Raw genomic sequence first — 13,306 nt, forward strand, 5'->3', positions numbered from 1 at the left:
TACTCGGTAAATGGGCCCTCGTCCCCATTTCTGTTTCTCTTTTTTGTCCTTATCCTATATATATATATATATATGGTCTACGCCCCCTCCCGAAGATAAGTCACATACCTTTCAGGATTGTTTTTTTTGCGTTTAGTGTCACCCATCGGTCATTCCATCGCCGGATTCAGATGCGTCCGCCGAGTGCAACGTGCTGGGCCGGGCTTGGTCGGTTAGTCAGTTTCTGCGGCCCCTCTACAATATTTAGCCAGCCCGGCTTAATCGGGTAACGGATGCCCTGCTTACTCGGATAAAATCCTCCGGAACCGAAATTCCTCCCATAAAGACAATGTTAACTTTAACCCTTTCCCGCTTAACTGAATATAAGTTCAGCAATTTTTCCCACTTCAAACTTCATTCGTATATCGGGGAGCCGTAGATGACTACAATAGCTCATACCCCCCTCCATTACCGATTTGCCAATTAAATGCAGTAGTGCATTGAAGCCTTGGTTAATATGGGAGTTCAGGGATGACGGCAACTTAAGAGTCATCTCACACCATCTCTGAGATGGTGAAAATATTTGAAAATAAATGTGGCTGGGGAAACATCTTTACCACGGGAGTTATCGGCCACCCCTACAGGAACTAATAGATAACACAGGGTTTGTTAACTTTTTTAAGCCGTGACGAAAAATCGACAACATTATCAACTTAGTGACCCATCTCTCGGTCTATTTTTAATTTAAAAACTCTTATTATAAGCATTTCTGATTGACAAAATATTTATTTTGAGAGATTAACTAAACCAGTGCATGGATTCAAACAGGGCCTGAGCTAAGGGTCACTGAATCAAATAGAAGGTCCCATATTATTGAAAGCTTTCATTAATTCTGAGAGAGAAATTGTTTCTTTCATAAATACTGAATTTTCATTAGTTCTGTAATTATCTCTCTCACGTATTCCGAATTTTGACAATTCCGAATTTTTTTTTTATATCTCTCACTTGAATTCTGAATTTTTTTAAATTCTGGAATTACCTCACCCATGAATTCGAAATTTTCGTTAGTTCTTGAATTATCTCACCCATGAATTCGGGATTTTTATTCATTCTGCAATTATTTCTCTCGTTAATTTTAGATTAATTTTTCATCAGTTTTTGAATGATTTTTATCAATTCCATAGAATCGTGTTGTTTTTCCATCAATTTCAAATTCTCAAGAGGTCCTTAAAAATATCTGGGTCGCACGCCAGATTTGTACGACCCATCTCAGGGGGGAGCCCCTGTGACCCATAAGTTAAGAGTCCCCTCTCCCCTAGGATAGCATGCGTTGATGACAATTGATGTGACAATATGATACTATATGAATATAATGTAAGTAAAGAGAGTGCTGGATATATATAATGTGATGAGCAATATTTTACTTGAGGGTAAATAGGTAATATGTGTGGTTACATGAAGTATATTTATGATGACATATATGGTGACTGCTAGTACCAGAATGAAGAGAATTAGCCAAATAATACAAGTACATGCCAAAGTATATAACATTGAGTCTGGACATCTCAAAGAAATTTTTAAGTCTAAAAGCATAATTGGAGATTTTCACGATATTCATAGTCAGAGTTCACAAGAGAATCATACCAGTTTCCGAGAGAGTTTTATACATAAGAATGTTTGCAATCAATGGTATCTCTGCGTATATGCTGATTTCTGATGAACCAGAGGAACCTTGTAAAAGTTCAGGGAGTCGTGTTTTAGAATCAAGAGCAGTTTTTTTTTGTATTTCTAGCATAGCAGAAGCTGCGTGAAGTAATGTAGGGGAGTATAATCAATTTAAAACAAATAAGTCTGTTGTTGATGGTAAAAGGATGTCTTGCGCCTGCAAGTTTTGTTAAGAGGGTCCCCTCTGACTTGTTTGGCTTTTTTAATAGCTTCGGAACAGAACTCAGATCAGAATCAAATTTTTGCCAATATGCCCCAGCCCGCCTGTATTCCTGCCATCAACATACGGGTTGATGATAGGAATATAGACGGGTTGGTAAACAGCCTAGAGGTGTATTTAATGAAAGTCAGTAAGTGTTAGTATGAGAGAAAAAAATTGTCAAAATCCGGAAATTACAAAGTCCTGGTTCTAAAATTATGTAGAAAAAGCTAGTATAGTGGAGAATTCAAAAAATTTGATTGTATATTTCAAAAACTTATTTTTAGAGTTCCGATAAATATAATGAGAAGGAAATTTCTAGAATAAAAAAGTTTTTAGAGTTCGTGAAAGCAACTTTTGGATTAAAGAGGTGATAGACTCTGCTCTGAGCATATATCACTATTCCCAGCTTTAGTGATGAATTTGCAAAGTATCGCTTTCTTTATCCTATTTCGAGAAGCACTTCATGACATTCTCAAGGCAGGACTTTGTTAAAACCATGGCTCTCTGTCACACTCGTATAATGGCTGGCCCAATACGTTCCATCCGCAATGATCGTCAAATGTTGGCTGGTCGTCATCCTGCCCAATCTATCTTGCCATACACCGCCAACAGTCACAACCCGAAGAGAGTATTCTGTTCTTGACAAATATTCGCCAAGCCGCTTCAGGCAAATGACTATTGAGCCAGCAGAGACCTGCACTTGTCAAGTTCGGAGAAACGTAAGTTACGACGGAGCTCACCATGGAATCAAAGAGTTTGAAGGCGTATAGAAGGGTATAGATGCATTAGCGGATTTGGATTATTTTCCGGTAGCAATTTTGGCCTTAGCTATAGTGCGATTACTGTTTTTTCGAAATGTAGCGGAAAAAATTGTACCCAGATATATATATAGATATACCTTTAACAATTTCTATACTCTGTCCCTCCCATGTGAAACTATTTTTCCATCCTTTCTAAACCAGACCTATGAAACATTAATTCAATAACGCTTGTTTAGTTAGCATTAAATATTAATGTTTGACTGAAAACTGACGCTTGCTTTGCAAATTAAAGCTCAACACTGTTAATATACATCAACCACTATATACAAACTATTTTTATTGGATAACATATTTGAAATTAATAGCAAATATGTTATTGTCGAATTAAGACTTGGAAAAAATCTAGTCTTGAAAGTGGGCGGTGGCCTCAACCTATCTAAGTTATTTTCAGTACAGTACTTAAATTTAATTATCTGATTTTATTTTCCTGTTTAGCCCATAGAGAGCGCTATTTTTTCGCAATGAAAAAATCTTATATACTGTGATCGTTCTAAATCGGTTTTAATAATTAGAAAAAGAATTTTTTTCTCTATTACATTGAATTTTTTTCCCCTGAAAGTGTTAGATTCCAAACTTAATTTACAAAACAAAAGTTTCATTCATTTCAGCTTTGAATTTTTTAAATCATCTACTTTTAAGGAAGAATATGATTTAATTCTCTTTTGTTTTTTAATATAATTTTAATGTTATTATGGACATGGGCAAGCCCAGAAAACATACAATAAATTTTTTTCTCATGAATTTTATGGTTGATATCTCTAAACTAAAAGATCGGGTAAGTATGTATGTATATATATATATATAACTTGAAAAAATTAAGGAAATCAAATCGAATTTTAGTTCAGGCGGTAAAAAGCTAAGAAGGCCCCTGCCCGACAGGGAATCCTGCACACAGGGCCGTCTTAGGGCCAGGTGCCTCACGTTAACGAGATAACATAATGCGCAAAAAAAAATAACTATCGTAAACACTATGAATCTGAATTGGGATGGCTGGTGGTTTAAATTCATTGGTGGGGGGGGGGGGCTGTTTGCGAGAACTTATATTGCTATTAAGATGATGCTTCTTCCCCCCACCGGAGAGGCTGCCATTGCCGTATCCTGGAGCCCAGTTATCAGCTTTACATATTTTTCAATCTTTTCATCAATAATGCTTCTTGAAAAGCAATGTATGTAGATTGCCATAGTGCCAAGTGTAGTGCCAGTGTAGATTGCCAACTTGTAGGGTCCGGTCAAAAATCAAGTCCACATTCAAGGGGGGGAGGGGTTAGATTCTTGTCCATGTGAGTGTGTCTAGAGGTCATTCAAGTATTACGTCAGTATCGAGGGGGGGGGGGTTTCGGATTTGCTGACTTTTGATGACAAGGGGGGGGGTGAGGGGGGGGGTTTGAAGGTTGCTTACGTCATCAACCACCCATTTTTGAAGATATGAAATATTCTAAGCTGCTGACGAAATTTTGCTGGCGGGGGGGGGGGGGGGTCAAAAATGGCTAAAAATGTGCTTACATAATACTTGAACGGCCCCCTGTTTGCAAGACACATATTTTTCATATGACCAGTCTATAGATCGGTAGGATTCCAAACCATTTGTTAAGCAGTTAAAGTCGAAATGTGATATGCAATTAACCAGTTTTATGGTCCTCAATATTTTGCTGTGCCCGGTGTCATTTCACTCATAAGTCCCGCCGTGGCAATTTGACATTCGATAAACTAGAAAACTAGATGACCAGTTGTAATGATGACGGCGTGTGGCAGATATCAAAGGGAAAATAAAAAATTGACCACGCGAAATCTATATCTAGGATCCCGAAAATTACTGAGAGAAAAGTTTCAGAATAATTTTGTGACCGCAGTTGTAGAAAAACTAGTGTATGTGAAACGATATTTAGTGTGTGACATATATGTAGAAAAAGAGCCGTACTCACCGACATGGTTTAAACTGTAGTCACAATTTTTGGATAAGAGATCAATATAGAGTGGTTAAAAACCTGAATTTAACCAATCCGTGTGAATCTCTTATCAAAAAAAATTGTGACTGTATTTTAAACCAGTGATTCCCAACGTGGGGCGATGGAATGTTCCAGGGGGGCGGTAGAAGCTACAGGTGTAACATAGGATACAATGGGTTAGATTGCGTTGGGGGCGATGGGGCGAAAAAGGTTGGGAAACTATGGTTAATATATATAATATATATATATCTTGCATAGATGGCTCCTTTTTTGCACGTAATCTAGCTTTAAATTCTTGAAAATTTTTTTTAGAATACTCATACAATGTCCTCAACTTATTAAAATCTCGTTGATCCTCACGATTTTGGTTTTATTAAGCGGCTGATTTTTATAACCGGCGAATCAAAAACTGAAATTTCAAAAATATATTTTTTCGAAGAAAAGTTATATAAATTAAAAAAGAAAAAAAAATGTATTTTACAGCTGTGTTATATATATATATATATAATAACCTTTTACAAAAACAAACAAAATTAAAATTTATTATTCCTTTAAAGTGGGTGTGATTTAAAAAAAATTATGCAAATACAAATGAAACAGCAGATAAAATGCTCGAGGAATTGTGTGAAGGGCGCGGTAGCCCAGAGGTCGATAAGATACTCGCCTGATGTATCAAAGGATGTTTAGATCGGTCGCGAGTTCGATACCCGGTTCGTGCTTGTCACAAAAATTTCCTGACACAGGGGTACAACAGAAACGGCGACATGACCGCAGAAAATGTATTGCTACCACGGAGCCCCCACCATCAAGGGGTTAGCGCACTAACGTCACGACGAGTATAAAAAAAAATAAGCCTACCGTTCGGAATCGCAAATAAATTGTAGGTCCCGGTCTAAAATTATCCCTCGTGTGCAGAAAATGACTGTGGTGCGACAAAAATGATCAAATTGTCTAAAAAAAAAAAGACTCCCATAAAAAGATGCGGAATATAACAGAAACACAACATAAAGGCAATTGGGTCACGAGGAAACAAATACACACTGAAATAAAACTAATGATTATAGTTGTTTTTTATCTAAGAGAATGGACAGCTTCTCGATTCCTTCCATTATAAACATCGTATAATGATGATATCCAAACCGGAAGATATTACCAAATAATTTATATATATATGTATATATATTTATTGGATACAACACATTAAATTTATAGTAAATATGTTGCAAAAACAAGACACACTTGAGAGTAGGTACTGGTCTCGAAGAAGTAAAAGTTTTATGGCTTCAGTACATTCAAATATTTTATTTTTGTTCTCGGTTGAACCCACAGAGGACGCTAGCTTCCTCGAAGGAAAAGCAAAAATCTTAAGTATTGCTCGCGATCTCGTTGTAATTCAATATCCTTTTCATTGTGATGTCTGAATTTTTATTAATATTGAGATACTTCAGCAATTAATAATTGTTTCCCCGCGTAATCGAATACTCCCGCTTAATCGGATATTATGTGCTGGTATCGTTGACATCAAATTAACCGGGGCCGATTGTAATATTGTACATTCGCTTGAGGATTGCGAAGACTAGCACTACGAGATGCCGAACCACGTCGAGCGGGATATTATACAAGACTACGGCGGATAAACGGAGCCGAAAATATGGCAGGCACACCCGCGGGGGGAGGGACAGTGATCTGTGTTGTGATTTTTCGCACGCGTGTGTTTGTTGTTATGGTGCAGTGTTTGCCGAAGTGGACAATATCGTCCACGGGGGGCGATGTAAGTTTCCACGGGGCCGGTGGATGCTTTAGATTTAGCATAGGATTCTATGAGTTATATTGATTTTGGGGGCGATGAAAAGAAACTTTTCATCGCACAGAGGTCTTCAACTTTTTTTTTTAGTCGCGAGCACTGCCTGTACCCAACATCAAAAGAAGAGCACCCTTGCGGCGAGTTTGACATACAAGTGCATGGAATCAGGATGATTTCAATCCCTCAATGCAATTTGTACAAGGTGTTGTACTTGGGACATTGGTCAAGTGCTCGCGAGCACAAAATCGGACACGTGCATCGCGCACTCTGGGTGCTTTAGGGAGGGAGCATCGTGGTGCTCGCGAGCAACGGATTGAAGATGCCGGTTGTAGTGTGTTATAACGCGCTGCTCTCTCTCTCTCTCTCTCTCTGGTGAATGCTAGCTGGGTTTTGATTCGATTAACTGAGTCGGACACAATTTTTTCCCCCACATCATATTACTTTGTGTACATTTTTGTACTCGATTGACCGCATATCCTGGTACATCCCATTGAAAATTTCGATCATTTCGATCATATCCCCGATACGTCGAGAAGCTCTATTCATACTTAGAATAAGACAACCATAAGCATTCTTTATGGGCATTGCATTATATTTTATCATGTATATGTAGTCTTTGTTTTTGTGATTGCATTTTCAATTTTGGGGGTTGTTGCATTTTAGAAATAAATGACACCCATATTTGTTACGGGCAGCTTTTTTTAGCCACCTCGTTGGGCATTTTGCCTGTTGTGGCATTGTATTTGTATTTGTGCGATTTTGTAATATGTGTTTCACAACAATAGAAAGTGTACGCAAAATGTAGATATTTGATCATTTTTGATTCACCACGGTCATTTCCTGCACACGAGGGATAAGTTGGAGACCGGGACCTACCAACTTATTGCCGATTCCGAACCGCAGCCCTGTTTTTATACTCGCTGAGAGGTTGATGCCCTAACCTCTCGATGTTGGACTCCCTACGGTAGCAATATTTTTCCGTGGTCATGTCACAGTTTCTGTTCTACCTCTATGTCAGGAAAGACAAGGACGAGCCGGGTACCGAACTCGCGACACCTCTAAACATTCTTTGGTACTTTAGGCGAGTATCTTATCGACCACTGGGGCTACCAAGCTCCAAACTGTAGATATAGATGAGGAAATAATATTAATTTAATTTTGTAATGCATACGAGCTGTACTTTTCCAGCCGGGGCAAGAACAAACGCATCTTGGCGCCCACATGCAATGTAGAGGAATCAGTTAAATGGTGCATTCGGCACACCCCCCCCCCCGTTTTTTTTCATCCAGCGCCCGGGGCACAAGACCCGCCTGCTCCTCCCTAGTTGCGGCCCTGGAAGCAATATACTACACACAAATATCCTCATCAGCAATATGCGGTGTATATTGGTTTGGGGGGTGTACGTGGGACATCGTATCTTACAGGTAATATACGTATACAATGTATATAAATTTTAATATAAGATTTGTAATATACATAGGCGTACTCAGAATTTTCTTAAGGGGGGGGGGGGTTAGAACCCCAAAACCTCCTTTTTTGCGTACGCCAATGGTTATATGCATGTACTGATAGTAACGCGTAACAATAATTGTGTGAGAATTTGTATTGCGGTATATATAACATGCTCCTTGGGGTAAAATTGTTTTTTTTTCCTCATAATTGGGTCCGATCTCTTCTAGACCGTCCATCCGTTTGGGAAAGAGCCCAAACCACCCCAAGATGGTGTCTCTGGGCGGTCATGTCTGTAATATTGTGCACTAATTGCATACATGATACGTTTGATCTATTGATGCTGAAATCGATTTTCTTTCATCATTTTCCTCTTCCATATTCATGAACTGATTTAGTTTCATTAAAAAAAATGTTTGTTTGTTCGGAACATTCGAAACTGATATTTTCGGAGTATTCGAATATTAAGGAGCAGGGCAGTAACTAAGATTTTCGCCTCCCCCACAACTTTGAAATTCGGTAATTTTATAACGATGGTGTTTGTTCTTACCTAAAATTTGCCACCCACATTTTGCCACCCGGGGCAGTTACCCTCCCCCTCCTTTCCCCCAGTTACGGCCCTGTTAAGGAGTCTTTTCACTCCTCAATGAAATTCGGAGGAGTAAAAACTTAATTTTTTATCAGTGAATCACTTCGGCGAACACTGTATGACCATGAATTGAACTAATTTTCGATGGTTTATATAAAAAAGTTGATGATATTTTTTACTATATGTTATATTTTGCAGTTCGTTGTGGGACCGGGCCAAAGTTCAACTCCCCAGGGGTCATCGTCCTCGTCGTCGGCGGCGTCGTCCTACGAGAAATCATGCGGCTCTCCAGAGGCCGTTCAATCGTCAACCGCTTCGTCCTACGACGCACAGAGGCTGCTCTCGACCCGCCTGGCGGCCGTTTCGACAGGCTTCTACGGCGGTGCTCCCGGCGGCTACGCTCCATCCAGTGCTCCCGTCGTCGACCAGGGCATGACAGCGTCGCCTTACGCCAGCCTCGAGCCCGCTTCACCTTTCTATCCAGCTGCTCTGGTAAGGGGGAAAAACAAAACAAACTAAAATACATTGAAACCTCCATATAACGATACTCTGCGGACCAAGAAAAAATATCGTTGCAGAGATGCTATCGTTATATCGAGAGGCTGAATTATCATCAGGCACCGCCAAATTTATGCGGTTGTCTGCATCTTTTCTGAATTGGCGTTTTCAGTACCACCATAAAATGCATTTATGAATGTTTATTCGAAGCAAAAAATTGCAATTGATTAGTTGGCGAATAAAATTCAGTAAATTGTTTCACCTTTTAAAGTAGTTTCCGCACACCACTTTTGTGTATAATGTAGAAATAGCTTCACGGGAAACTTTATTAGCCCTTTTAATCCTCTGAGCGGCATCGACGAGATATCTCGCCTCCTTAAAGGCTTCTTATCTTAGCATTGACAGGCCCAGATATTTTGTGTAGATGATTTATCAGTGTAACACATTTCCTAAAACCTCTTAGTTTGCACCGGCTGAAAAACGGAAGAGTCTATTTAATTTTTAAAAAAATATGGCGTTTTGAAGGGGGTTTAGTGATTTATTCTGCGCCGCTTAAAGGGTAGATAGTGCAAAATATCGATGCTATCAGATACCCTCGAAAGCACAAATACTGCTGAGGTATTTAAAAGTATATTAAAGGTGATTTTGAACGGAATATATATCAAAAAAATATCGTTGCAGTTTTCAAAATCTCTTAAAAATATATCATTCTTGTGGAATTTATCGTAGCAAAAGATTTGTATCGCGAGAGAGAGAGAGAGAGGAGTACAGATCAAACACGCTGAATCAAACTTTTTCTAGTAAATAAACGTGAGTGGTGCCTCGCAAATAGATTATACAAAAATTACCAGTCGCACAATCACTAACTACGGCACAATTTTTGACCCCCAACAAGAGATTATATGAAGAATTAATTCGTTCTTCCCTCGTTAGAAGATGAAAGAGTATAGTATACTAACCGCATTTTTATTTAATTTGTGTACTTTTCGACATCTCAGACCAGAATTGAACGTTTCCGTCGCTGCCCAGCCTTTGCAGGCTGTCTGGCGAATTACAGATCACAGTATGTGAAGGAAAAGGACAAGTTTGTGCATGTGTGTGTAGGGAATGAACGAGCCAGGAGAGTATTGTTTACAAATCTTCGCGTAATGAATGCTCATCGAGATAAAACACAACGCAGTCGAAAAACAAGGGGGAAATGTCTTAAGGGAAGTAGCTGATGATTTGCTACCCAAAAACCCCAAACATTATAAAATTTTTACATAATCGAGAGACACTAATCAGAGATGTTTGAATCAATAAAAGATTAGAGTTCATGACAAAATTTTTGTGTAAACAATTTCATTCGGCAGTACAGGTACTGTTGAACCGTCATCAGTCATATAACCATAATCAAGAACGTCAAAGAAAAAGTTATAATGAAGACATGACACACACCATCTCTGTATTGTAATGACATCAATTGCAATATGACATGAATTTGATGCATTATTTTATGCAAGAGCAAATTATGAATAAATGAGAAAAATGTGATTAATTGCGAAACAAAAAACAACAACAAACATATAAATGCCTCTGAATTGTGATCACAGCATCTGCAATGTCAAATAAAACTGATATTAAATTGATAAATTCTTTTCGACATGTATTTTATGTAAAAATACTAAATACAGTCTAACCCACTTGAAAGGGTTTTCGTAACTTTGTCCTCAAAGGGCGCTAAAGAAAAGTAAAAATTTCAACTAAATTTGCACAAACGCTATGGCTTCGTGCAACAGTAATAATAATATCCAGATGCATCATCAGTCAGGGGTTTTGTGAGCGGTTCTATCTATATATCTATCCAGATACATGATCTTGCAATCTACTAATTACATAGATAAATAATCTAGTTCAGTTACATCATCTAAAACCAGATCATTTATATTCCATGCAAAAAAATTCAAATTAGAGCTTTTGAAAAAAAAAAAAAAATCAACAGAAGGTAATAGATAGATAGATAGATAGGACCGCTCACAACCCCGGACTGATGCAAAGCACCTTACTTCCGTTACCTCAAAAGAGGCAGAGTTGTGTCGGAAAAAATTAGCAAAGATTTATAGCGGTGACTCCCCTTGCCCCATGCTCGCAAGTATCGAATCACTCGCGTCGTTCTACCCATGAAGACAGCCATCAAATCGATGCAACGTACAAGGCATTTGACTGAAATGGGTAGCTGAACCCAATGACTAGGGGGAAAATTACACGTGTATCGCCCAGTGGCACATAAGGGCCGGACACCACAGCCTGGCATTTCGAAAGAAGTGTGGAAAAGACTTGTGGGCGAGAAAGAAGTAGTTAGCATGTTGAAGTGGGAGAGGTTTGAGAATGGTCTAAATACACAATGTATACAAAAAAAAAAAAAAAAAAAAAATACTCCACTGTGACGGGAAACGGAAGAAACAAAGCCTCCGTCCATATTGCTAGGCAGCTTTGTTTCCCTTTCGTTTTACGGAATATGCAAAATACACACACACACACAGAAAACACACAGAGCCTTCACTGCGACGGGGATAATCAAACAGAGACAGTGACTACCTCCGTTGACAGTGCTGGGCAATCACATTTGAATTACTGTACTGTCATATATTTATCTGCATTACATAAACATTTCCCTTTTTTATACTGTTGGGAATGCACATGAACATTACTATGAAGGTAATACATATTGGGAATAAATATCACCATGAGCTCATACAAGGTTACAAAATTATCATCATACTATGAAAGTGGGAATACTACGGAAGGTAATAAGTGAATCAGAATCTTAAGATTTTAAAAAATTGAGCATGATTTTCTGTAATTGTCAGTTATAGCAAGTTATAGCCCATATGAATATAATGCGAAAAATCATATATATACAAACCTGACATTTTCTGTGCAGCAGAAAAAATTAAAAAAACCCATCAGGTAAGGAGTTACTATTACGATTCACGCGAAAACTGTTAACGCACATCAACCTTTATATACATAATAATAATATTAATGGATAAAACAGTTCGAATCAAAGGCAGATATGTTGCCAAAATAAGATTTGAACTTGAGAATCGGCTCTGGCCTCGAAGAAGTATCTAAGTTGTGGCTTCTCTGTACGTACATTTAAATATTTTATTTTTTGTTCTCTGTCGAGCCCATAGAGGACGCTATCTTTCACAATGAAAAGTGGAAATCTTAGGTATTGTGATATCGTTGTAATTCAACATAATTTTCATTTGATTTTGATGTCTGATTCATTCTAGACGCTTTATTAATACTGAGATCCTTCATCAGTTTGGAATATACAAACTATACTTAACGATGTTAAACAGCAATTGAATTACAGTCGAATCCCGTTTTAACGAATACCGTTATAGCGAAATTCCCGTTTTAGTGAACACTTTTCTAATCCCCCAAATAAGTTTACATAGGAACAATGCTAGGTAACCTGTAATTCCTTTATAACGAAATTTCGTTTTAACGAAGTGATTCCTCCGGTCTTTTCGCGTTCGTTATAACGGGATTCGACTGTATTATCCGAGTAACCGAATATCCCGGTTATATGAATGAAATTATCTAAGGCGGATTATTTTCTTGAAAGAGAGTAACGAAATTTGCGTCTGAGGATTATATTCAGGAAATTACGGTTCGCTTCGGTACCATTCTGATTTGAAACATCTCTCAATGCTGTTTATTTCGCAATATTTACCAATAAGTAACGGTAGATAAATTTTTTAAATTTTGAAAAATTTTAAATCGAAAATTGATTAGTTCATGCACATGCATGTACTGTCCTGCGAGTTTCGAGTGCCAGGTAGCGGTACATTGATACGCGGATTGAGGCATCTCCTGCAGCTATATGATAGGGCTCCTCGGGAAGTCAGGGAAAATCAGAGAAGGTCCAGGGAAAGGAGAAATGGTTAGGGAAAGTCATTATGCGTAAATGTAAAATGTTTGAAAAAAAGTGAAAGAAATATGAAAATATTTCGTAAAAGTCGGGGAAAAATTTTGTGAAGGGAAAGAAATGAAACTCTAAAACGATTTGGAAAACGTTAAGATTTTAAATTATATTTCTTTCTTTTGGAGTCTATTCCTTCTTTTTAAATTTTGGTCAGGGAAAATCAGGGAAAATTTTGATTTTTTTCAGGGAAAGTCAGAGAAATTGATTTTTTTTTTTTTTTTGGAAAGGGAAAGCGGAAATTTTTAATTTTGGTACAGGGAATTTTTGAGTTTTTCTCAGAGGAAGTTAATGAAATTTCTGAGTTTTTTTGGTCAGGG

The 13,306-nt window shown here is 38.0% G+C and overlaps 1 protein-coding gene across 1 annotated transcript in view; it reads left to right on the forward strand.

The window, feature by feature from the left end:
* The window catches only part of LOC149068997 (uncharacterized), a 98,529-nt gene that overhangs the window by 50,405 nt on the left and 34,818 nt on the right, over positions 1 to 13,306 (forward strand). Inside the window, exon 2 of the mRNA XM_089250691.1 lies at positions 8,714 to 9,007. Coding sequence (XP_089106817.1) covers positions 8,714 to 9,007 — 294 coding nt within the window. The remainder of the gene's footprint in view (positions 1 to 8,713; positions 9,008 to 13,306) is intronic.

Source organism: Pholcus phalangioides, unplaced genomic scaffold, assembly GCF_987345545.1.
Source record: "Pholcus phalangioides strain wild (caught in Gottingen) unplaced genomic scaffold, Ppha-v1.0 ptg000024l_1, whole genome shotgun sequence".
Lineage (NCBI taxonomy): Eukaryota > Metazoa > Arthropoda > Arachnida > Araneae > Pholcidae > Pholcus > Pholcus phalangioides.